Source organism: Rhinatrema bivittatum, chromosome 4 (assembly GCF_901001135.1).
Source record: "Rhinatrema bivittatum chromosome 4, aRhiBiv1.1, whole genome shotgun sequence".
Classification (NCBI taxonomy): domain Eukaryota; kingdom Metazoa; phylum Chordata; class Amphibia; order Gymnophiona; family Rhinatrematidae; genus Rhinatrema; species Rhinatrema bivittatum.
Window position 1 is genome coordinate 340,347,420 of NC_042618.1, and position 27,769 is coordinate 340,375,188.

Here is a 27,769-nt window from a genome sequence, read left to right on the forward strand (position 1 = left end):
TCGGGTATCTAAGGCTAATATTGCATGGTGGCGCAAGGAGGCCATTGGGTCAGCTTACATATCCAAAGGTTGTCCGGTTCCTGAGAGTTTGATTTCTCATTCTACGTGTTCTCAGTCAGCCTCGTGGGCAGAGGTTCAGTTAGTTTTTCCGCAAGAAATTTGCAGGGCAGCAACTTGGAAGTCACTGCATACTTTTGCAAGGCACTATCATCTGGATGTGGGAGATCAGGGTCCCAATCCTTTGGCGAGAGTGTTTTGCGAGCGGGACTTTCCAGGACCCCTACCCCAAGTAGGAAGCTTTGGTACATCCCAGGAGTCTGGACTGATCTGTGGTACTAAGGAATGAAAATTAGCAGGTATGAACAAATTTTCCTATCTGTCTTGTCATGAATTCAATCAAAACCACTCACCTATACCAGCACTGAGCTACAAGTATACTAAATTATATGTACCTCTTCCCAGTTTATGTCCCATGTATACATCTCTGTGCACAGATGGCCACACCTAAGAGTTCATAAACTCAGTCAATTATAAGTGAATATTCTACAATAAAATTTTAGAAATTAAACATACAGCTTTTCATTTTTTCTTAGTGGGGGGGAGGGGCGGGGAGAAAGAAGATGGTGTTTTCTTTTCCTCTCCAGAATATGAATCTCGAGGATATGGTTGAGTCAGGCAGTTAAAAAAGCACCATAGCTGTGCTTGTCAGAAGAGATACTTTTCATAGATAAAAGAGGGCAAGACAGTTACACTGTTCAGCATTTGTAGACAATAAACAACAACAAAAATCACGCCTTCTGGCATTTTCAAAAGGGCAGCTATGGGAAGGCCTGCCAAATCCCCAACAGAATCTCACCACTCCACTTGAGGGTGGGGGGAGGAGGCTCCAAGACAAGAAGCTGAATAGACCCATGCCATGTTTCACCCTCTTTATACTGCACTTTTTTTTTTACATCAATGAAGCTCCCTTTTCTGCAAGGCTTTTTTCCCTTTTTCAATCTAAGTGGAAATAAACAATCATCTCCTTGTTCTACAATTTGGGGGACTTCTGTTGTACAAAACATCTCCTTTGATGGCACTTGCTTTTCGACTGCTCTGTTAACTTTTCTAACAGAGCCTCACACAAGGTCAAATAACCGCAAAGCAGTGTAAACCAAGTCTAGATTTTTTCCCCCCCTTGTTTTTGAGACTGAAATAGGGAGATTAAAATGAGTTGCTACTTGTAACTCATAGGCTGCCACGCTAGCTGAGATGTATGCTGTCTGACGAGATACTTACCAATAAGGGTACTCCAAAAACAAGAAGTTCTGACATAGGTTGATTTGTACTAAATAACTCATGTCTTGATGGTGGAATGAATCTCCAGGGGAGAAAAATTCACTGTAGGCCATTGCATCACCTAACCCAGAACACTCTTCATTATTGCTTTTTTTTTTTTTTTATCAAGATCTGTTTCCCAACACAGTGCCAAGCTGTATGCCTTGTCTCGATAAGAAGTCAGTGTAAGAGATGATTCAGTCCATGTCTGGTTAATCATTACATTCCTTACAACTGAAGTACTTTATTTGGAATACAGTTATGGCACTCAAAGCAGATTCCGCACAGAGTCATCTGAAGCCTCAATACAGCAAACTGTATATAGTAATGCTCTTTCAGGCTAGTCAAGAAGCTGCATATGCAAAATTCCCTTTCTATTCCTCTCACAAGCATAATTATGCTAGAAGTTCTGCTCTTTACATTTAGTTGTGCATGGCACAGCTCTTTTGACCTTCTCTCCATGACCTATTGTGTGAATGTTAAACCTCCAATCAATCTGAACATTCTACAAGAAATTCTGATTTTGAAAAAACAGTTTTTGCCTTCTGATTTTTAATGTGATAATTAGAGAGATTAGGCTATTTAAAAATTACATGAAAATATGTAATGCCTTCAAGTAACAATGACGTCCAACTTTTGCTAACCCTACTTCAATATTTCCCAGCATTTTTGAAGTTTCAAGGAAATTTAAAAGAAAGCACAGTTGCTTATCTATAACAGGTGTTCTCCTAGGACAGCAGGATGTTAGTCCTCACATGTGGGTAACATCATCCGATGGAGCCCGGCACAGAAAACTTTTGTAAAGGTTTCTAGAAGCGTTGAACAGCACACTAAGCATGCAGCTATTTGATCCCCTTTCAGTCTCGTAACAGATAAAAGATACGAGAGAAAAAATAAAACAAGCCGGAAGGAGAACCCAACTCCGTGGGGAGACGGATGGGATTCCTGAGGACTAATATCCTGCTGTCCTAAGAGAACACCTGTTACAGGTAAGCAACTACACTTTCTCCTAGGACAAGCAGGATGGTAGGCCTCACATGTGGGTAATACCAAGCTCCAGACTGTCCCTGTTAACAGGAGAGACCAAAAGAGACTGAACAAGGTTCCAATAGGCACAACAACAACTGCGGTTGCTGTGGGTCAGTAGGGGACTGTTTGGTTCCCACAAGAGGCATGAACAGAAAGAGCTGGGTTCTGGACTGGAACAGGTTGCGCAGGACGGATTGACTGAAGACACTGTCCTGTCGCCCATCTTTGTCCAAGCAGTAATGAACCGCAAACATGTGAAGAGAACTCAAGGCTGTGGCTCGGCAAATCTTGACTATGGGGACTGCACGCAAAGGAGCCACTGATGTCGCTGTAGCCCACACAGAGTGAACCTTTACTCTGCCGGCTAGCGGAAGGCCTGCCTGTGCATAGCAGAAGGCGATGCAATCCTCAAGCCAGTTAGACAAGGTCGGTTTACCCACCGCTGTTCCAAGCCTGTTGGTATCAATGGACACAAAGAGCTGAGTGGACTGCCTATGGCTGTCCACTCAAATAGAAAGCCAAGGCCCTTTTGCAATCCAAGGTATGAGTGCCCATTCCCCTGGGTGGGAATGAGGCCTCGGAAAGAAGGTGGGTAGAACAATGGACCAGTTAGACAAGGTCGGTTTACCCACCGCTGTTCCAAGCCTGTTGGTATCAATGGACACAAAGAGCTGAGTGGACTGCCTATGGCTGTCCACTCAAATAGAAAGCCAAGGCCCTTTTGCAATCCAAGGTATGAGTGCCCATTCCCCTGGGTGGGAATGAGGCCTCGGAAAGAAGGTGGGTAGAACAATGGACTGATTGAGGTGGAAATCAGTCACCACCTTGGACAGAAACTTAGGATGCAAAAGCAAGACCACACGATTGTGGAAGAACCTCATGTATGGTGGGCCTGAAGCTCACTGACTATGAGTCGAAGTAATCGCCGCCAGGAATATAAAACTTTCCAGGTGAGGAACTTCAGATCGCAGTGGTTCAAAGGGAGGGCGCATGAGCCGTGCCAGAACAACATTAAGATCCCAGGAAGCAACCGGGGGCCACAAAGGGGGTTTCAGCTGGAGGAAGCCCTGCATGAAATGGCCTACTAAAGGTTGGACCGAAACTGGTGAGCCAGTGACACCCTGATGGTATGCACTAACAGCGCTAAGGTGCACTCTGACTGAGCTGATCTGAAGCCCAGACTCTGACAGATGTCACAGTTAGTCCAACAGCCGGGGAAGGGGACATGAGAAAGGATCCAAACCATGTCCCGTGCACCAGATGGAAAATCTTTTCCACTTCTGGCCATAGGACGTCCTGGTGGAAGGCTTCTGAGACGCCACTAGTACCTGGTAGATGAAGTCAGAGAGCGACTTGGGCTGGAAGACTAAGCGATCAACATCCAAGCCATCAGAGCCAATGCCTGGAGGTTTGGATGGCACAGGGCACCCTGATTCTGCAAAATGAGATTGGACACCGTCCCCAGCTGGATGGGTGCCTGCACAAGTGGGAAACAAACTTGTTGGGGCCAAGAGGGAGCCACAAGGATCATGGTCTCTCTGTCCTTCTGAAATTTCAGCAGTGTCCTCAAGAGGAGCAGCACAGGGGGGTACGTATATAGCAGCCCCTTCACCCAGTGGAGGGAGAAGGCATTGCAAGCTGGATGTCTGCTCCCTGGCACTAGGGAGCAGACATCCAGCTCCCTAGTGCCAGGGAGCTGGATGTCTCCAAATAGACAAATAGAACTCTCGGCCCTGCTGGGAGCAAGGGACTGGCTCTACTGCACCTGCTATGAGAAGGGTAGAGAGCTCTGTTTGAAGTATGACCTGCTGGGCGGACAAACCCCACGATGGACATGGGGGAGAGGTCCCTGGGAGGCGGCTGAAGTTGAGACAGTACCCCTAATGGATGATAGAAAGGACCCATCGGTCCAAAGTGATCTCTTCCCAGTGATGGGCAAATCAGAGAAGCCTGCCCCCTACTGGGGGATCCGGTGTGAGGGGTACGGTCAACTGACTTCCGATCCCTTGCTGCCAGTCAAAAGCCTGTGGTCGGGGCTTCCTGGGGTCTAGGTGCTCGCTGATGGCGAGGATGGCCACTGGAGCCGGTGCGGGGTGTACAAGCCCAGGAGGCCAGAGGATAATATTTCCTCTGCCGATAAAAAGGCTTCCGGGAACCCTGCCTGGAGGACTTTCTGGCTGAGGACTGGCCTTCAGAGGCACAGGCGGACAGCTGTTGGAGGGTATCATGATTATCCTTCAGCTGTGCTACCGCATCTCGGACTTTGTCCCCAAAGAGGTTTTCACCTGTACGGGAGGGTCAGCTAGCCGTTCCTGGATGTCCGGCTGGAGATCAGAGGCTCTAAGTCACACCATCCTCTGGGCGCTGATGCCCACCTTGGTTTCGCAGGCCACTGTCTCAAAGACATCATAGGTGGATCGCATCTCATGCTTGCCAACATCTAGACCCAGTAGAAGACCTAGAGGGGCTCCTGCTGTTGTTGAGTTAGGCCCTCCGCAAAGTCCTGAACCCACTTCCAGAGGTTGCAGTTGTACTGGGTCATGTAGAGCTGACAGATGGCGATGCGGGCCACCAGCATAGTGCCCTGGAAGACCTTCCTGTCCGCGGCATCAAGCTCTCTGTGCTCCCTTCCCGGAGGGGCAGAGGCATGCATGGTTGTGGGACCACCGAGCCTTCTTCAAGGCGGACTCCATGACCACCGACTGGAGGAGGAGGTGCTGCTTCTCAAACCCCACAGCCTGCTGCACCAAATAGGTGGCATCATCCTTTCTATTGACGGGGGAGATAGAAATGGGGTGCTCCCACATGTGGAGGAGGAGATCCTTGAAGATATTGTTGATGGGAACTGCCATGATTTCCTTCGAAGCGTTGACAAACTGGAGCACTTCCAGCATTTTGTATAACGCATCCTCATCAGTGAGCAACTGAAAGGGGTTGGCTTCAGCCATGGTCCTTACAAATCTCGAAGGTGACTAACGCTGTTCTTCCGGCGGGGAGAGCTCCGAGGGGGGGGGGGGGCGTTGACTGAATATTCAGAGAACGATTCCATAGAATCATCTCCCCAAGGGTCGTAAGGCCCTTCCTCCTCACTAGGGCCTGAGTGATGTGGACGAGAGCCGAGAGGGGCATCAAGCCTGGGCTTCAATGGCCTCAGAGGCCGCACAGGAACTGCGGGCATCAACGGTTTCCCTGGCATGGAGGGGACCGGCCGCAGAAGACCAGATGGACCCTGCAGAGGTTTGGGAAATCGTGGCTTGGAACCACGGCATCGCCCATCTCTTCCTCCTCAGAGGACCCGAGGATCAGGATTGCTCCGGTGGAGGGCATGGGTGGCCGTTGAGGAACAGAGGGTCCCTCGGGCACCGGCTGCATTTCTGGGCACTAAAAGGACATCCAGACACTCTAGCAGGGTGCTAAAACTGACAGCGGGGGCTTGGGCAACAGTAGCTCAACGCTCTGAAGCGCCTTGAGCAACATGGACTGCACCCTGCGGTCCTGAAAGTCCGGTGTAGCCAGGATTGAGGGAAGGGGACAAGGCATCACCGGCATTTCCTCGGATCCCCGAAGAGGCATGGTGCCCAGCACTGATATCAGTGGGGAGCATCCAGGACTACCCGGGACACTGGAGGATGGGGCCTCAGACGGCTGGTGTCGCTTCGGTGGCAGCCCGGTAACCGCTGGTGCTCCCTCGATGCTCGGACCAGTCTTTCCCGGGTGCCAAGGAAGCAGAGGATCCCGAAATGGGGGAGAGTGATGAGATTATAAAATTTTTCTCACCGTCCCCATGATCCTTCAAAGGACCAGGGAGAGGGATAACGAGGGGAAGCGTGTCGAGAGGCTCCCTGAGACGTTGGAGTCTAGGGATCCGAGGCAGGAATAGAAGGAGCAGACTTGGGTGCCCTGAAAAATGTCTCCATCTTATCAAGACGCGTCAGATGGCCCTTGGGGGGTCATCTGGTCACACAGAGGACACCCACGGACATTGTGCGAGGCCAGGCAGAGGATACATACCTGATGCGGATCCGTGATGGTCATGGTCCACAGGCACTGCCGAAAATCAGTCGATGCCATGAAAAAATCCCGGTGTGCAGTCGATGTCTGGCAGCCACCGTGAGGTGAATAGTCAGGAATCAACCGCAATTTGGAAAAAAGGTGACAAACCTACTACACCGAGGAGGCACCAACCGCGAAAGGGGACCAGATGAGGAAAATCCAGGAAAAAACCCGATACTTGTCGAGAAAACAAGAAAAAGGCAAGAGTTCCATGAACTGCAAGGCAACTGCACCACAGAAAAGAAGAGACTGAAGGGGGACTTCTCATGGATGGGCGGATAGCAGCATGCTGGGCATGCTCAGTGTGCTGGTCAAAGCTTCTAGAAACTTTGACAAAAGTTTTCCAAGCCAGGCTCCATCGGATGATGTCACCCACATGTGAGGACTACCATCCTGCTTGCCCTAGGAGAATATCATATTCACAAGTGATACCGCTCTTCCCAAATTAACAAATAAGTCCCAAAAGCCCTCTACAAAACCAAATTTAACGAGAAGGCAGATACTGTCTGGATATGCAGAGACATTTGATATAGGCTGAAAATATTCCCAGAACCACTTTCAGCTCCTTTGGATCTGCACTTCAATAGCTCTTGATGTGCATCACACCAATGGGCACACACACTGTTATGGTTAATGGTGTATGGGTGCATCCTTGGACACTGTGGCAGCTGACCACGCTCACGGGGGGGGGGGGGGCAGTCCCGTGAGGGACCATGGTGTCAGGCTAGACTCTGGACGCATAAACACAGATTTGAATCTTTTATTAAACAGTCTGAATGACCACCAGAGGTGGCAGTAGTGAGTAGTGGTGTAGAGCCCGGCTGGGCGCGTCTCATACAGAACGCTGGAACAGCGGATCCTCTGCAAGGCAGTGCTGTAGTGGAAAGAGACAGAGTTATGAGCACACAATAAGAATAACATTCAGAGTCCCAAGGTAGAAATCTGAGAAGCTCCAAGGCAGGGAGAGCAGGCCCTCGAGGAGCGAGTACCTGATCCCTTAGAGCAGAGAGACTCGGTAGCGATGTACTCATTTAGCAGTAACAGAGATTCCACTAGTCGAGAGGTCTGGCACCGGAGCAGAGAGCAGGCCCTCGAGGAGCGAGTACCTGGTTCCAGTGAAGCAGTACTGTGGAAAGAAATGGTTTCTGACTCACTGATGGTAACTGTAAGTTAGTTCTTCCAAGTAGAAGACTAGAGGTTGCAGGCAGCGACACAGGGAACATGGGCCCTTGAGGAGCGAGTACTGGTTTCCTGATAGCACCTGAAAGAAGCAAAGAGGCCCCCGAGGAGCAGGTATCCCATTAGAGACCCCGAAGGGTAGTAAGAGTTCCAGATAGCACTGGAGTGGCAGAGTAGCTTAGGAACGGAGAGTGAATCCCATCCGTAAGAATCCTGTTGCTAACTCAACAAGCTAGCAAATACTGTAGGCAGATATACCCGGAAGTCGTGATGTCAGAACAGGGGGACGCCCCTGAAGTTCGCGCCAACGTAGAGTTAAAGATGAGGGCGGCGCGCGCGCTCTAGAGGTACCTTGATGGAGAATGGCGGAGGCAGGACCAAAGCCGCTCCTGGGATGCCGGAGAGAACGGCAAGTAGATGTAGCCGTGGCCATCAATCCAAGGTGAGTGGGAGGTAGGCAGGGAGAAGCCGAAGACCGACGGATGCAACACACACTAGTTGTAAAACACCATCCTAGGGTATTTCTTCTTTAGAACATTTACTCACTATTCCTTTATGTCTACCATTAGCTACCTAAAGAATAAAGAAATCACTTAAACATGGACTTGCTTGTTCAATAATTCGTCTGTTTATAACTCTCTCTTATATCATATGCACATTTCTTGTCCCATGTTACAAGTCAAATCAAGTCTCTTCTCTTTAAGAAAAACCTCTCTTAAAGCTTATAACTAATTTCACTTTTTGCTGCTCTTTTACAAGTCTGTAAATGTATTATTAAATCAATGTGTGCTTTAGAAATATAAATGATGGGGTAAGAACTGGATAGTTGCACACAGCATACAGTAATGTCCTACACATTCTTACATCACACTATCTCAAAAAAGGTTCACTTTTATGCTTGCAAGGAGCTAATCACTGGCTGATGCTCTTATTGGGAGAATGGGTGAAAGGAAGCTGGGAGTTTGTAGTTCTGAGGAACCCCATATGAATTACTGATCACAGGAAGAACACTCACCATGACTCACTGCTCTGGACACACCCCAGCTGCAGACTGTATTCTTGGCTGGGACACACAGGATAAACACTGTATGCATAGCCGCCAGGTAGGGATTTGTTTGGGGCAAGAAAACTTGCAAAGCAGCAACAGATAGAGAGACTTAGGTGAGTCAGCCTGGATGCTGTCCAAGTTGCAGTGTTATAAAGAATATATGGTGAGCACAACACTGGATCAGCAGTTTAACTGCTCTCCCCATCCCCATTCTGCATTGCAAGAGGTGTCATGTTAAATGCAAAACACACAAAAAAGGAAAAGCTAGGGAGTGATACCTAAGATAAAAGTTTCTCCTTGAAATTTAATTTTAGAATTCAAAAAATGAACCACAATACATTAATTTGCATATTTTGTTACCCTGAAAACCTGCTTAGAAACCACGAGCAAACTTGAGAAAGATGCTCAATTAGTTCAAATCTTACCTCTCCAGTAGCCCTTTCCAAATCAGACTGGGGCACAAGTTCTCTTACTATCTTCTCTTCTATTCACGTGGCCGGCCCTCGCCTCCTCCGTGATCGGCGGCGACCCATCGGGGTCAGTGGAGGCCCGCCTTGAATAGCCGCCCCAGCTCGCTGGACCCGGCCGCCCTCGAAGCCCACCCCGAGGCCCACCCAGCAGCAGACGACAGCAAAAAGCGCCGGTAGGGATTTAAAAAGCTCCTACCCAGGCGCCGCGTGACTAAGGGGCCGGCCCCTTAGTGCGCCCTTTGTGCCGCCCCCACTGTGCTGCCCCCTCCCGTTTGCACCCCCCTCCACCTCCTAGCCGCCTACATCCTCCCAGCCCCCCAGCATCCACGTCCAACAGCCCCCCCACACACCCAACGACACCAGACACCCCCCACTGCCACACTATGCACACCCACCCCAATCTACCTCCACCCCTTTGCACTTGCCCCCCGTCCACCAGACATCCCACCCCATCACCCCCCAGAAGCCTCACCCCTATCCACACCAACATCCCACTCACCACCCTTTCAATAATATCTCTGGTACTCATCAACGCACAATCTATCACAAAAAAAATCCCTATCCTTCACGACCTTCTGACAGATAATCACCCAGACATACTATGCATCACCGAAACATGGCTTAAAAAATCTGATACAGTTCTAATCAACCAACTCCCACATGCAACATACAACATCTTCTCACTTCCTAGACCAAGAAAAAAAAAAAGGAGGTGGCCTTCTCCTCATAGCACGTAAAAAGCTCAGCCTCACGTGCATCCCTATTACCTCCTCACTCCCCCTAGAAATGGGCCTATTTAAATCCAAAAACCTCCAAATCCTATTACTATACACCCCTCCCAATAGCCCAAGTCAAAACCTCTCCACCCTCATCGAAACCATCTCCTCACAAATCAACATGGACCTACCAGCCATAATATTGGGAGATTTCAACCTCCACATGGATACATCACCGCTACCTCCACAATGCAAACTCCTCCTCGACACCTTGAACGCTATGGACTTCAAACAAATAATTCACTCCCCAACGCAAAAATCAGGACACACCCTCAAACTGATTTTCACCAACAGCAAAATATCAACTACCAACAGTCCACCACCACCAGTGTTCCCTGGTCCGACCACAAAGTCATCCAGACCTCACTACTTTTCAAAACACACCAGCCCACACCAAGCGACTCCAAAAAATACATCTGCTTCCCGAAACCATGCCCAGTGATGTCATTGCTGAACACCTCCCAGGTGCCCTAACCAATCTGGACCTCAAAGATCCAAACACTGCCATCAACTCCTGGATGAACATCAACGCTGAAAATGCCAAAACCAAATGCCCCATCATATCCAAATCTATCCCCAACAACTCCCACAAAGCCCCGTGGTATACCCCCAAACTGAAAAATACCAAAAGACTCCTCTGTCAAGCTGAAAAAACCTGGAGAAGAAATCCCACTTCTCCTCTCCTCGACAGATACAGAACACTCCTCTACATTTACAGAACTGACACAGACAAAGCCAAGCGTGAATTCTACAGAAGAAAAATCCATCAGTACCAACACAACCCCAGAGCGCTATTTGACTTCGTTGCCAAACTGACACAACCTGACCACCTCACCCCATCTTCAAACAGCAATGCAAAGACCTGCGATGATCTTGCCCGTTTCTTCTCTGAGAAAATCACCACTCTCATATCTCCCAATCTCCACACACAAGAAGAATCACCAACCCCATCCAGCGAAACACCAACCATCTGGACTAACTTTGAGCCCATCGCCTCTTCCGAAGTAAAGAAGTTCATCCAGGAAATCAACCCAGCATCACACCCTATTGACACAATCCCAGTCAAGACTCTCAAACTCATCCCAGACATCATCGCCAAACCCATTGCAGACATAATCAACACCTCACTTGAACAAGGCATCTTTCCGGAAGCACTAAAATATGCCATAATTAAACCCATCCTCAAAAAACCACATCTCAACCCCTCCGACCTCTCTAATTTACAGACCAATCTCTAACCTATCCTTCATATCCAAGATCATCGAGAAGCACGTGAACCACCAACTATCCGAGCACCTAGAAAATCAAAACATCCTATACCACAACCAACATGGCTTCAGAAAATCCCTAAGCACCGAGACTCTCCTCTTGTCGCTCACAGACCCAGCACTGAGAGGCATCGACGCCGGTCAATCTTACTTCCTCATCCTACTGGACATCTGTCGCCTTTGACACCATAAACCATGACTTACTCATGACTCGACTGGTGGAGATTGGCCTAAGAGAAAACACCCTCAATTGGTTTCAATCTTACCTATCCCACAGATCCTACAAAGTTCACCTCAACAACTGCGAATCAGACCAATACCCACTCTCCCACGGAGTTCCACAAGGATCATCCCTTTCTTCAACCCTGTTCAATATATATATATATGCTCCCGCTCTGTAAATTCCTCTCCAGCTTGAACCTCGTTTTCTACATCTACGCAGACGACGTCCAGATTCTTCTCCCCATCAAAGAAAGTCTAACCAACACCATCGCTCTCTGGGACACCCTCGCCATCCAAATAAAGAACCTCCTCTCGCAGATATCCCTCACCCTCAACCAAAAAAAAACCTGAGATACTACACATATCAAACAAACCCTCTACCAAACCCAACAAAGAACTCTCCTCTAGCCAACCTTACACCTCCCTCACCAATGAGGTCAGAGATCTCGGCATCACCCTTGACTCAGACCTCAATATGAAAAAACACATCAGCATTACAATCAAAGAGGGCTTCTACAAATTACAAGTCCTCAAAAAACTCAAACCACTTCTTTTCCACTATGATTACCGCTCAGTGCTACAATCCCTCATACTATCCAAGTTAGACTACTGCAACTCCCTCCTCCTTGGACTACCTGCCTCCACCTTAAAACCTCTCCAGCTGCTTCAGAACGCAGCAGCCAGATCCCTCTCAAACATCAACCGTTCCTCACACATCACCCCTTTACTAAAAGAACTCCACTGGCTCCCCATATCACACAGATCACAATACAAAATTCTCACCATATTTCACAAAACCATCATCAACCAAAAAACCAAGTGGACCAACAACCCTCCCCAACTACACCACAGCCAGAAAAACCTGCGATCTCAGAACTCGGGCCTACTCATCATTCCCCACATTAAACAAGCACACCTCACCTCCACCAGACAACGCACCTTCTCTGTAGCTGGCCCCACCCTCTGGAACAAGCTTCCCTCCCATGTCAGACTGGACCCCTCCATTCACTCATTCAAAAAGAAACTTAAAACATGGCTATTCCTCAACGCCTACCATCACACAACCTAACCCCCACCCCTCTCCTTACCTTCAGCTCCCAGTTAACCCATGATTCTCCTCCGCTGCAGACATTGCTTCCTAGACTCTCTATTTCAATCATTGTACTTTCGGCATCCAATATTGAGACTCCCCTCCACATTAACCATCCTTTTAACATCTATCGCTATTCCTGCCATATGTTACTTCTGCTACATGTTCACCCCACAAGGCTCTTTGCCACTCATTATAAAGTTTGCATCCAAAATTAGTGTTACATTGTATCATTAGTACCAGCACCAACCACAGTTAATGTTATAATGTTTAATGTATACTTCGTACTAATCACAGTTAATGTTAAAATGTAAAATAGTACGACCTCTTGTCATACTATTCCAGTTGTTATGATGTGAACCGATGTGATGTACACCAACGAATGTCGGTATATAAAAGCAAATAAATAAATAAATATTTGACACTTACTGGCAAGATCCCTGTGGGACCTGGGGTGGGTAACCACATCTATGCAGATGATATTCAGTGTTTTTTATCCAGCTCCAGCCTTTTTGGTCAGATACCAACTTCCTTACAGTGCTCTGCATTTCCACAATTCAATCTTGGCTCCATCACAGCAAACATTTACTTAATTTGCAAAAAATTGAATTTTTCGTGATATAGTGATCATTCATTGAGCCACTCCCTTCATCCCTATTATTGGGCAACATGTCTCTGCTAATTGCTTCTCATGTGAAGAATCTAGGGGTATGGTCTGACTCCAAGCTTGCCTTTACTCATCAAATCAAATCAAAGCTGTTTTAAAGACTGGCTTTTTCAAACTCAGAATGCTTTGTTACCTAAAGCCTTTGCTTAACCATTCTGAATTTCGCTCTGTTGTTCAGGTGTTGATTTTTCCTCTTTTACATTATTGCAATGCCATCTACGGAGGTCTTCTAGCTTCTTCTCAAAGCATTGCAACTTCTTACAAAATTCTACCGCACACTTAGTCACCAGAACAGGCAGGCGAGAATACACAACTCCAGTTCTTTACAAGCTTCACTGGCTGCCCATTTATTAGAGGGTCTAGTATAAAATTGCTAAAATTAGACTCGTTTCCTTGGGCTGCAGCATTACTCAGGCTATACACCCCATCTTGTGCTTTATGGGTCAGCAGAGAGAGGTCTAACTCCATATACCCTCTCCCAAAATGGCACAGTTAGAAAAAAAACGAGACAAAGCTTTCCTGTAGCAGTTCCTGATATTCAGAACTCCATCCCGCAGGAGTTGCGACTTACTTCATATTTCCAAGTCCTTTAAAACTTTGCTGAAGGCACATCTGTTCAGGCTTGCCTACAGAAAGTATGCAAGGTGGTTGTATTTGAGCTTGCCAACATACAACAGATATCAGCTCATGCTCCATAGTTTTTCTAGTAGATTTAAGTTTCTGTATAGTTTTAATTGTTTGTGCGCTTCATGTTAATCTGTATCTATTTTCTGTGCTGAACGCTTTTAATCATTAAGTGTATAGCTTTGTAAGTCGCCTAGAGCCAGGCACGTTAGGGGATTAATAAATTTTAATGAAGGTAAAGATTAACTTAAGTCAAATATTTCTGTTACAGTTGTGAGGAGAAGCTGTTCCACTGACCCAGCAGAAGCATTGTGCACTGTTGTGTGGGAGTACCTAGTTTCATTTCTGACCCAGCTCCTGATCCTTGAGCCAGCCAGGACTGGGAACACTGCAAAGGCAACAATCAAACAGGCCGATGCAATTTGGATGCGCTAAAATCGTGACCCCAAATTGGACGCACATTTTTAATGTGCGCACAATTACCTCTCCTGGACGCCCGATGCAATAAGCAGATGAGCTCCGCGCTAAAAAGGACGCGCTAGGGGTAAATTGTGTGTCCCTAGTGCGGCCCTAGTATTGGGCGCCCAGGAGACGTGGCTATGTGCGGGTCAGGAAAACGAACGCTCAATTTACAAGCATCCATTTTTTCCCACGGCAGCTATTTCACTGGCACAATATGCACGCACGCCCGAAGCGTGTATATTGTGGGTGTATGTCGTGTGCCCCGAAATTTTTTTCTTTACATCAAGACTTTTTTTTTGCATGGTGCTGCAATGATAGCAAGTAAGAGGAACCACAAAAAAGCAGTTTTTTTTTTGGTTTTTAAGTTGAGCCCTTGACATGCGGGAAGAATTTATGCCTGCTCCAGGGTAGGCGTAAAATTTTTACAGGTTAAACTGCACCTTGGATGCATGGGGATTTTTTGCATCGTGGGGTAATAACTAATAGCCTCATCTCCATGCCATTTACATGTGATAAGCGCTATTAGCTATGCCTTTGTTTGGATGTGCGTTTTGGATGCGCTGATCCCCTTCCTGCATCAGGGGTTACGGACGTGCGTCCAACCGCTCATTAAGCTATGCGCCACGCTGGGTGCACTATTTCATCAGCCCCAAAAAGTGTCGTGTAGGGTGGAAGGGAAGAGTTTCAGGTATCTTGTGGAAGTGGCATCTACTGTCTGGACTGAGCACACTTGCACCTCGTCTCAAAGGAAGCTGTGGTATGTGCGTTTGGGCAGAGCGCCACATTTGTGATGGCCAGCCTGGAAATGGGCGGGGGGAGGGAAGAGGAGAGAAGGAAAAAATGAATTATAGTAGCTGCAAATGAAAAATCATGACATCCAAAAGAACCACTGGTTCCAGAAAGCTCAGGAATGAACAGCAGTGAAACTGGACAGTAACAATATATGTCTGTTAGGAAAGTACATAGACCAAGATGTTTCAACTGAAGTCCAAGTCGCATGAAGCAGGCTATGTTCTTCCTACTAATAACATCAAGCAATTATCAGTGCATGCTGAATGATGACTTCTGATGAAGACATTTTCCTATGTCTGTGGAAGAGGTATTTCTCTGAAGTGTTGATGCAGAAGCAGGAGCTTCGTTTGAAGCACTGGTGCAGTGCACAAAGATTTTTCAGGTTAATATGAATTGGGAAAACAACTGGAGGCTTTCTGTGAAAGTCACACTTTAAAAAAAAAAAACAACACAATCTTATGAGAAAACTGGTACCGCTCTTGTAGAAGTGATGAGAAAGCAATCATTTCCTTGCAACTGATCATCTCAATATGGCAAGAGGTGATTATCTTAGCAAGGGACCAGTCACACTAAACTCAGCAAGGTAAAGCAGCATTCTTGAGCAATCCTTTCTTGAGCCAGCTATGTACACATATTATGCTCTACACCCTCCCCACAGGGCCAGGAGGTGCATGTACAATTTATTATGGTATGTAACGTCAAACAGTATACAGCATTAGCACTTTCTTTACAAACATAACGTTCCCTTTTATATATATATGAGCTGTATGTTCTGGAGAAACCCACACACATATGCATGTGTCACAGAAAAAAACCCCAGATGCCTGAAGGTTATAAAGGCATCATGAATATAAAAATGGGAGTACAGCTGGAGAACTAAAGCCTGTGCACAGCCCCTTAACTAAGATCAGACTGAAATGAAAACATTTTGCAAATACGATTCAGATTACATTTTCATGAAATGGAGAAGATAACAGGATGTGTTAAAAACTGGAGGAATGATGGTTGAAACCATAAAATACATTTCGTACTTTACAGTGTATTCTTCCATAATATGGAAGATCAATGAGCCTACATTAAGAACTCTACAGGCAAAAGAGAATTTGAGAAAGTGGAGCTCTGTCTGAATCACCCAAACGGTGTGGTGGCCAAACAAGAATATGACAACATGCCTGCATTGTAGTCAGTGCCACAAGTCCATATTTGAAGGAAACATACTATCAGCAAAGTCATATTTCAGTGATAACTGATAATATTTTCTGGGTACTAAGCAGATAAGAATGCAGGGAAATAAGCAAAGATACTAAATTACAATTTCAGGGAACAAGCCTCATAAACCAAACAAAAAGATGATGAATTGGAGAGAGATCAAACAGGCCAGTACAGACAAGCAAGTTAAATATTTCAGGAAGGGCGGTCTGCCAGAATAGACTTCTGCACACACACACACACACACACAGAATGTTTGAGACCTTACCAATGGACCACACTCAGAGTGCAAGTTAAACTTGGCCATGGATACGTACCAACCAGTTCCTGTGGGTCTTTCTTCTCCACTTCTGAGAGCTCCTGAAAAAACACAAGAATGAAAATACAGCTACAAATGGAGTAAGAAAGAAAATCAAACTGGTAGAACACTGCATTAAAGAGGAAAAGGAGAGCATGTCAGAGGAGAAAGAGAAAAATCATGCAAAAAAAAAATATATATATATTTTTTTTTTTTTAGAAAGTCTGTGGCCAAGTCCTCATATTTAAAACTGCCATCATGCACTGCTCCCTACCAAAACTAAGAGCTTACAACTTGTTTCCTCTGTACTGCCTTGTGCAGAGCTTATCATACAGCAAGCCTCCTTCAGATTCCAAAATTACTTTGTACAGTCATACCTTCCCCCTTCCAAAAATGATAAGCGGCATAAAAAAAAACTTAACAGTTTTAGTAAAATCACCAACTTTGAATTACTGAATGTACCTCTGTTGGCAGAAACAAAAACCACAATAATCAATGAACTGCATTTTAACACTGTGCTATTTCAAATATCTTAATGTATGTTGCTACCGGTATGTTACAGGCTTTCTGGATAATTAATATTACAGCATGTCTGAACACAAGGACATAAACATTTTAATAACAGGCTTTACAGGTTTCTACATGAAAGAGAGCTGATTGTTACAAAAATAGATTACACTGGCTTACAAAAAAGCATAAACAAAAGCTAAAAGAGGAGGGAAAAATTGGGACACATTGTCCAAACATTTCCCCAAAACAGCCCTGTATCACTTAGTAGCAGAGACTTTGGATTTGAATCATGTCCCTGAAAAAACACATATCAAAAGCAATTTAAAATGTATAGTCCATTTTATCCAAATGTAAAAATACCAGGATGCCAATCTTCAGAACACACCTTTGAGCTTTTTTTTTTTTCTTTTAGATATAGCTCACACTGTTTCATTGATAGCTCAAGGCAAGTTACATTCAGATAGAGTAGATATTTCTCTGTCCCCAAAGGGCTTCAAATCTAAGCTAAGAAAAGAAGAGAAATCAGGATGGCTAAAGCTCGAGTGGAAGAAAGGATCACCAAAGAGGTAAAGCCAGGTGCCAAAACATTTTTTCAGATACATTAGAGAAAAGGAAGAAGGCCAGAAGTGGTATTCTAAGATTGAAAAAAGCAAACAGAATGTTGGGAATCATTAGGAAGGGAATGGTTAATAGAACGGAAAATGTTATAATGCCTCTGTATCGCTCCATGGTGAGACCGCACCTGGAATACTGTGTACAATTCTGGTGGCCGCATCTCAAAAAAGATATAGTTGCGATGGAGAAGGTACAGAGAAGGGCAACCAAAATGATAAAGGGGATGGAACAGCTCCCCTATGAGGAAAGGCTGAAGAGGTTAGGGCTGTTCAGCTTGGAGAAGAGACGGCTGAGGGGGGATATGATAGAGGTCTTTAAGATCATGAGGTCTTGAACGAGTAGATGTGACTCGGTTATTTACACTTTCAAATAATAGAAGGACTAGGGGGCATTCCATGAAGTTAGCAAATAGCACATTTAAGACTAATCGGAGAAAATTCTTTTTCACTCAACGCACAATAAAGCTCTGGAATTTGTTGCCAGAGGATGTGGTTAGTGAAGTTAGTGTAGCTGGGTTCAAAAAAGGTTTGGATAAATTCTTGGAGGAGAAGTCCATTAATGGCTATTAATCAATTTTACTTAGGGAATAGCCACTGCTATTAATTGCATCAGTAGCATGGGATCTTCTTAGTGTTTGGGTAATTGCCAGGTTCTTGTGGCCTGGTTTGGCCTCTGTTGGAAACAGGATGCTGGGCTTGATGGACCCTTGGTCTGACCCAGCATGGCAATTTCTTATGTTCTTATGTTCTAAGGGATATTTTGTGGAGAAAATAAGTAAAAAAAACAACCCCCCCCCCCCCCCCCGAGAAATTAAACAAACACTTCAGTCTGATATTCATTAAAGATGATCTTGGAGAAGGACCATTGCTGGTTGGCAAGAGTTTGGAAGGGAGTGGAAGTGCATTTGGGTGGAATTAAAAGCGGACAAGGCTATGGGGCCTGATGAAATGTATCCCAGCCCAGGATACTAAGGGAGCTCAGAGGCATGCTGGCGGGCTCACTGAAGGATCTGTTCAATAAATCCTTGGAAACGGGAGTGGTGTCTCAAGATTGGCAGTTGTAGTCCCACTTTACAAACAAAGGTAGCAGAGAGGAGGCTGGAAACAACAGGCTGGATAGACTTACCTCAGTGGTGGAAAAATTAATGGAGATACTTCTGAAGGAATGGATAATGAACTATCTGCAATGCAATGGGTTGCAGGATCCAAGGCAACATGGTTTTAATAGAGGAAGGTCGTGCCAAGCAAATCTCACTGATTTTTTTTTAATTGGGTGGCTAAAGAATTAGATCAAGGACAAGCACTTGATATAATTTATTTGGATTTCAGCAAAGCCTTTGATACTGGCCTGCATAAGAGGCCCATGAACAACATGAAAAGCCAAGGAATGGGTTTCAAGATGGTGGAATGGATTAGAAATTGTTTGACTGATAGAGGTAGGTTCCATTTAGTGGTAAATGGAACCTACTCTGAAGAGAGAAGAGAGATAAGTGGAGTGCTTTAAGGATCAATTCTGGGCATTTTCTGTTCAATATCTTTGTGAATGATACTACAGAAGAGTTAGAAGGAAACGTTTTATCTTTTTGTGGATGACACTAAGATAGCATAGAGAGAATGAAAAGTATTCTAAGACAGCTTGAGGAGTGTTGAAGTTTTAGGAGCTGGGATTCCATGCCAAGAAGTGCAAAGTCATGCATTTGGGGTGCAGAAATCCAAAGGAAGTGTACGTGACAGGAGCAGGGTGGTGATAAGCCTGATGTGCACAGACTGGGAAAGAGCTCGGGGTGATAGTGTGATGAAAGCGGCGAAGGCCAGAAGGGTCTTGGGCTGCACACAGGAGCAAAGAAGGCAATAATGCCACTGTATAGGTCTTTAGTGAGGCCTGTATGTTCAGTTCTGGAGACCATATCTCAAAAAGGATAGAGACAGGATGGAAGCGGTCCAGAGAAAGGAAATCAAAATGGTGTGGGTCTGCATTGAAAGACTGAAAGACCTAAATATGTATACCCTGGAGGAGAGGAGAGACCGGGGGGGGGGGGGGGGGAGATATGATACTGATTTTTTAATTTCCTGATAGGTATTGATAACACTCAGGAATCAAACTTCTTCTGATGGAAAGAATGCTATAGAACTAGGAGTCATGATATGAAACTTTAAGGAAGCAGACTCAGGGCCAACATCAGGAAATATTTCTTCATACAAAAGGGTGGTGGATGCATTGAATGCTCTCCCAGAAGACAAGAATGGTAATGGAAGTCAAAAGGGTGTTGGATAAACAGAGAGGATCCCTAGTGATCCCTAGTGACCAAAGGATGGAGGAAAAATAAAAGGATTAGATGGGGGTAACCTACAGAGTGGCAGATACCAACTTAAGGAAATATAAATAAAATTGCTAGGCAGACTGGGTAGATCTTTTTCTACCTTCATTCTCTATGATAGTACCGGAGGTAATGAAGAGTGAGATAACTTGCCCAACATCACAAGGAGCATCAGCAGGATTTGAACACTGGCTTCCTTGGTTCTCTGCCTGTTGCTCTAATCACTAGGCTACTCTCCCTAGTTTCAAAAATATTCTAAAACAAATTCTATGAAGAAAACTTCCTGACCTATATATTGTTTCATCATCCCAAATATTGTGTCTGTATTAAGAGCTATTACACTCATCACGAACACCCAAAAAAATCATAAGGGAAATAACTTTTTTCATTGAAAGAGCAGCAGAAACCTGGACCAGATTTCCAGGAGACATCACAGAAGCCAGAATAGCAGAAGAATTTAAGTATTCAGAGACGGACACAAAGGAACATTAGTGGAAGGGTGGGGGTGAGATGAAGAGGACCACAAATCAAATAGGTACAAATAGCAGACTGAAGAGCTCATACATTTCTGTATAGAAATATTTCTTACTGGGGCTGCACATGTGCAGATCAAACAAGAAAAATCAGAAGTTGTAACTGCTTATAGTAGGTGGTTTTTGGGATATGATTTGAAGTCTTCCACTACTAAAGCAAAATTGTGCTGCTAAGAGACTCAGAAGAGGATTCCTTATTTTTAAGAGGTTTTATTCCTCCTCCTCCCCCTCCATATACCTTTGGAATTAACCCACTGTAGCCTATTTGTTTCTTACCTTATAAATACACAAAACTACAGGCTCTATATTTACTATTGCTGCTATTATATTCTGGAAAATTGCTCGTTTGATTACAAGTTTCTACACTTCTTGCACTTTAATATATCCCATTAGGATCATAATGAAAATAAATCTGAGTTCAACTACATTAACACTATATACAAACTCAATTTTGGTCATTCAGTGAGCCAGTCACACTAGCAACAAGCCATGTCATTGTCATGGTGTCATTTTAACCTCATAAGGTTTGGCTTAATACTCTTTATAAGAAATAAATAAATAAAATGCAGCACTGTTACAGAGTTGCACTAAGGACTCTGAAGAGTTACAAGTGGTCCCTGAGGCTCAAGTTGAATGTATCAATGTCTTAATGGCACACTGCCTCAAAGGTCAGTCCTGTCTTCCGCTTTATTCAATATATTCAGTACATTCAGAAATAATTCAGACCCTTCACTTTTTCCACATTTTGTTATGTTACAGCCTTCTTCTAAAATGAATATGCATTTTCCCCTTCTCAGTCTACACACAATTCCCCATAATGACAAAGCAAAATCAGGTTTGTAAATATTTGTGTAAATGAAAAAAAAAAAAACAAACCCAAAACAAAACACACCCAACCCTGAAATATCACTTTTACATAAGCATTCAGACCCTTTGCTATGACATATCTGTCTACATAATGTCCCACAGTTGATCGTGCATGTCAGAGCAAAATAAAATCTTGACAAATTTGAAAAACGGGAAATTTGTCAAGACCGGGTGTCTTTAAGAAAATGATTAAAAATTTGACTCCTGAAGAAGCAATCAAATAGATTGCGAAACACCGGCCGCTGTCGGTTCTTTGGACAATTGCAATTTATAGTGGGTACAGATGCAAAATTTTGAATCAGCTATTAAAAAACAACTGGAAAGCATCGCAAGATGATTTTGTGAACTTTGCCGCAAATGAGGAAAAAGACCGAACGACTTTGCTATATGCGTAGTCGGTGCCAGGCTTGCTGATGCGGTTTCCCTATAAAAAACATTAATTTTGCTAGCGTGCGCTTTTTGGAAAGTTAAGACGGAATCCTTTTGTTGTTTGGTGTTGATTACAGTATAGGACTATTTCGGCTCTTTGCTATTTTCTTCTTCTTTTCAGAGCAAAATCAAAGCCATGAAGTCAAAGGAATTGTCCGAAGACCTCCGGGACAGGTTTGTCTCGAGGTACAGATCAGGGAAGGGTACAAAAAACATTTGCTGCAGTATTAAAGGTCCCAAAGAACACAGTGGCCTCCATCATTCTTAAATGGAAGAAGTTCGGAACCACCAGGACTCTTCCCAGAGCTGGCCGCCCACCCAAACTGAATCTGTTGTCCTTCATCAATTATCAGAATACATTATTGACAATAACTTTTTACATCTGCAACAACATGGCTTTAGAAAAGGCCACAGCACTGAATCCTTGCTCGTTTCATCTGTTGATTATTATAAGAGACTTCGATTCCAATACAAATTACATTATAGTTTTTTTGGATATCTCTCCTGCATTCGATACATTCAGCCATGACATTCTTTTTTTGAATCTGCAACACATAGGTTTCACATCATTTCTAATAAACCGCCCACAAAAGGTCACTTTTGGTGAATTCAGCTCTGACTGGTACTACACTAACTCTGGAGTCCCTCAAGGATCCTCACTGTCTGCTATCCTATTTAACATTTACCTGCTCCCACTCTGTCATCTTATGGCTAGTCTTGACATACAATTTAAAATATACGCTGATGACATCCAGTTCATCATTCCCTATACTGATTCCTTTATAAAACCTTTTCCTTAATACAATTATACTTAAAAACCATAAATACCTGGCTTTCACACAACCATTTAAAACTGAATACAGCAAAAACAGATTTACTCTTCTTATCCACTATTCCAGACTCATCTCGTTGTCCCCCAGCAAATATCACCTTTGGCAATCACACTATTCTAATTACACATTGCGCGCATAATTTAGGAGTAATGATAGACTCTAGTCTAACAATGACTATCAACATCTCCATATTAGTTAAAAAATCATTGTTCAAATTACAATTACTCAAAAAGTTAAAACCACTCCTTTTTCCATCTGACTTCCGTTCAGTTGTGCAAGCACTAATCCTATCAGGATTGGATTACTGCAGTGCCTTATATTTGGGTCTTCTAGCATGCTCTATCCATCCCCTCCAACTTATTCAAAATTCCATGGCACCCCACGCAGCGAACATATCACTCCAGTCCCTCAGTCTCTCCATTGGCTCCCTTTACAATACAAGGTTCTCTTCATAATTTAATACACAACCCTTCCTCCATCTGGTTATGTTCTATACTAAGATTATACCATCCACCTCGCCAATTAAGATCGTTAGATAAATGTATACTCGAGGTCCCCACCATAAAAACAGCCAGATTAGACCTGACCCGCAGACGCGCCTTTTCAGTGGCTGGTCCGACTTTATGGAATTCTCTCCCAGATCATATCTGTCTTATTGCAAATTCCAAAGAGTTCAAAAAAGCACTCAAAACTCATCTATGCACCCTTGCATACAGCTAGCTAAATGACTTTTACTTATTATTTATTACTTCAACTTACTGCTCTCTGTTTGTTGCCATGTATTGCTAAGTTGTCCTAAGTGATGTTTTAATTATTTCTTCGCCTACTATGATGTTTTAAATTATTATGTATGGTTTAATCTGTTTGTAAACCGCTTAGATCCACCACAAATTGTATAGGAGATATATAAGAATTTTAAAATAAATAATCAAACCAGGGAGAAGGGCCTTGGTCAGGGAGATGACCAAGAACCCGATGATAATTCTGACAGAGCTCCAGAATTCCACTGTGGAGAAAGGAGAATCTTCCAGAAAGACAACCATCTCTGCAGCACTCCACCAATCAGGCATTTATGGTAGAGTGGCCAGACGGAAGCCACTCCTCAGTGAAAGGCACATGACAGCCCCCTTTGAGTTTTCCAAAAGGCACTTAAAAGGACTCCCAGAGCATGAGAAACTAGACTCTCTGCTCTGATGAAAGCAAGGTTGGCCTAAATGCTAAGCATCATGTCTGGAGGAAACCAGACACAGCTCATCACCCTAAGGTGAAGCATTATGCTGTGGGTATTTTTTCAGATGCAGGAACTGGGAGACTAGTTAGGATCAAGGGAAAGATGAACAGAGCAAAGTACAAAGAAATCCTTGATGAAAACCTGCTCCAGTACACTCTGGACCTAAGACTGTGGTGATGATTCACCTTCCAGCAGGACAATGACCCTAAGCACTCAGCCAAGATGATGCAGGAGTGACTTCGGCACAAGTCTGTGAATGTCCCTGAGTGGCCCAGCCAGAGCCTGGACTTGAACTCGATCAAACATTTCTGAGAGACCTGAAAATAGCTCTGTATCAATGCTTCCTAACCAACCTGACAGAGCTTGAGGATTTGCAGAGAAGAATTGGAGAAAATCCCCAAATCCAGGTGTGCCAAGATTGAGCATCATACTCTGAAGACTTGAGGTTGTAATTGCTGCAAAAGGTGCCTCAAAAGTACTGAGTAAAGGGTCTAAATACTTATGTAAATGTGATGTTTAATTAAGAAAAACAACTGAATTTGCACAAATTTCTACAAACCCAATTTCACTTTGTCATTATTGGGTATTGTGTGTAGATTGAGGAGGGAAAAATGCTGTAACGTAACAAAATGGGGAAGTGAAGGGGTCTTAATACTTTCTGAATGCACTGTATTTACAACTTTTATGTACTATTATGGAGGAACTTGGTTTAAATTTTAGATTCTATGCAGATGATATCAGCTATGTTTCCCAGTATGTGGAAATATGGGTGAAGTGTTAACAGCTATTACCGGGTCTTTAGATGTTATCACGTCTTGGTAGTGATCAAATCAGTCGTTCCTTAATATAGGAAAAACTGAAGCATTGTCGATTAGTCGCAGCTAATGCTGTACTGTGCTGACTGTTGTTGCATGCCTATTGCTTTTTCTGAATCTGTTAGGGACTTAGGTTTCTATGTGGACTCCAATTTGTCTTATATGCTTCAAATTCGGGCAGTAAAAGTTGGTTTCTTTAAACTCAGATTACTGCAGCGAATGAAATATATAATTTTACAAGAAGACTTTCGAAGTGTAATTCAAGCTTCTGTTCTAATCAACAATCAACTACTGCAACTCATTGTATATGGGTTTGCCCACTTGTCTTTGGAGGCCTTAATTATTACAGAGCGCAGCGGCTTATTTAGTTTGGGTCACTCCCTTCATGACCATGCGATTCCCATGTTAAGAATCCTCCGCTAGTTTATGGTACAGTTTAAAGTTTATTTGTACTGTTTTATACTGCGGTTTTGTGTTATATTGTGTTGCATTTTATATTACTTTTTTGTGAGCTTGTAATCTGTTTAGCACATGCTTTTGTTATAAGTGGAATATAAATGGTTTTAAATAAATAAATGAAGGTTGATGTGATGAATCAAGAAGGTTTAGACTTCACATCTCTATCCCCTTAGCCTAGAAAGGGCCATCCAAGAAGAAGATAGCTACATTGCAGAAACTGTTAATGGTCTACAAATCAGAAAACCAGAGACAGATATTGTATCTGATACATTATGCACTGTGTGTTATCCCTGTGTGACCAAGTTGGCCATCCTGGATAAAACAAGGGTGAAAGGCGATTCAATACTTGAGCACCAATGTGAAAACGAGAAGAAACATCTTTTATTGGTGGGCCCTTCCCTAAGGTTCAGAGCCTGTCAAAAAAAGCCTCTAGTGATTAAAGTGAGACAGTCCCAAATTCTAGCGTTTCTCAAAACACTGTGGCTATTCATTCACCCTGACATGGACATGGTGCTGATACCTTGTTGCCTAGTAACTAAACAGTGCACTCTGGCTGCAATCAGGTGGGTATAGAGGGGGATTCAGAAATAAACAAAAAAACAGGATGGGTAGAGAAGCAGTATGCCCAATGGCAAGCCAGTAGTTTTGAATATTCCAGTGCCCTGTTTGAACTGGCATTATAAAACCAGGCTACTCCCCATAATGCATTGGATCCTGCAGGAAATCAAAAACATTCGTTCGCAGTAACAGTGGTGAGATTACACTTTTCCATTGTTCAGGGAAATGAGAAGGGAGGAGACTGAAGGGGTGGAGCACTGGGCATTTGCTATTTTGTGTGGGTCGGATAAACACAAAAGAAACTACAGACACAAGATGTGCTTCTGAAAAGAATAGGCGGGTTTCTCGTTTCATTTGCTTGCTGGCTTCCAACCCAAACCCCTTTCATCAACACTGCATCTCCCAGCACTATCACACAAAACATTTGCTGGCTGGTTGTAAGATATCAGAGGCAAGATGCTGCCAAATTTAGAGGCAGAGAGCAGAAAGTGCATGATCAAGCCTATGGATGGACTAAATTTATTGATACATTTAAGAACGCTTCTGTTTGAACATGCACATTTATTATCCTAACAACTTACTTACTAATATAGTAATATAGTGGATGATGGCAGAAAAAGACCAACTCAGCCAATCAGCCAGTTGTTCTATCCACACTACAAAGGATACATTCCAGATGCCTGTAAAAATATCATTCCTTATCCAGTACAGTTTGTGTCTTCCTTCCTTGGTATTCTACCCTCTTAGGTAGATAAGCAAATAAAATCCCCCTTTAGTTCCCTCCCACCTCTCTCATGTTTAATGACAAAGTTCTGTAATAATCTAAAATAATTAACAATATTAGTGTGGTCATTGTCCAAAACATCAGGTCCTTTAGATCCTGCCAGAGAGCCCAGGATGCATGAGCGCCTGCATTTCCTCGAGGTCTTCTAGTTATTACTTGCAGCCTGCCAGACAGACCCTACTGCTTATCTGACAATAAGCTACATTTGCAAAACTTGCATTTGCTTCATTTGATCACTTTTCAAATGTAATACAGATTGGAAATGCTATATTTCTCTATTCTATATAGATACATAAACAGGCAAAAGCAAGAGAGAGGGAGAGAATTCCCTGAATGTGTGTGAAGGATTCCCTGGAACAGTTTCCTTCCACGTGGCTAAAACTCGCTGAACCGCATGTTGCAGGAAGGAAGCAGCCAAAGAGCACACTTCTGAGCCGTTTATCTTTTGCATCCGATGCGGGTCCCACTTCCTCCTCTCCGGAACTGCTGCTTTCTTCAGGCACTGCTTGGCTAAAGCTCACCAAGAGCTGCATGGTGCTAGAGGGAAATGGCCAAAGTCCTCCTTTTTTCTCAACTAATTTGAAGATCCCTCTAAGAAGTTCCTCTCCCAGGGAAGATGCCTTAGATGACACTTTTTTTTTAGGGGGGGGGGGGGTAAGGAGAGCAAGATGCACGACCCAGGGTGAATCAGCAGACTCCCTAACCTAGGGCTGAAAAGCAAAGGGGGGAACCTGTCCAGCCAGTCTCCTGTCATACCTCCAGAGTCCTGCTGATGTCTCCACCATAGTGTGGGCTACTGAAGATTACTGCAGAAGGAAGTGATGTCAGACATTAGGTTGCAGACAGGAGGCAAGGCTACCATGGCAACACAGACCTCCCTCCACCCCAAAGTCTGAGGCAGTCACCCCAATTTGTCTCCCCCCCCCCCCCCCCCTTCCACATCCATGGACAGCTCTGCTTGGGGATCCTTAACCTAAAAAGGTTGAAAACCACTGATAAAGAACAGAAGAATTACCCAAAAGTGTGGATGTACATGAGCTGACAAGAACACATCAATGGAGTTTTTTTTTCAGCAGAATTCAGTTTTCCCCAGGACAGTACAGATGATATGGAATCTGTGTACTATATACTTCCTATAATGTGGCTCTAAGACGTACAAGCTAAGAACTTTCCCCCTGATACAGGGAGGACTTAATTTCCAATAAAATGCCACCTCATAAATGAAGGATGCAATTCTCCCACTAATAATTACTAACATTCTGGTTGCTTTTTTGACTGCCACAACACAGAGCCGACAATTTCAATGTATTATCT

At 44.1% G+C, this 27,769-nt stretch overlaps 1 protein-coding gene across 2 annotated transcripts in view; it reads right to left on the reverse strand.

Moving 5' to 3' along the window:
• Positions 1 to 27,769, reverse strand: part of SAP30BP (SAP30 binding protein) — a 141,369-nt gene that overhangs the window by 41,897 nt on the left and 71,703 nt on the right. For both annotated transcript variants that reach the window (XM_029600513.1, XM_029600515.1), the window contains exon 4: positions 16,524 to 16,566. In XM_029600513.1, coding sequence (XP_029456373.1) covers positions 16,524 to 16,566 — 43 coding nt within the window. The remainder of the gene's footprint in view (positions 1 to 16,523; positions 16,567 to 27,769) is intronic.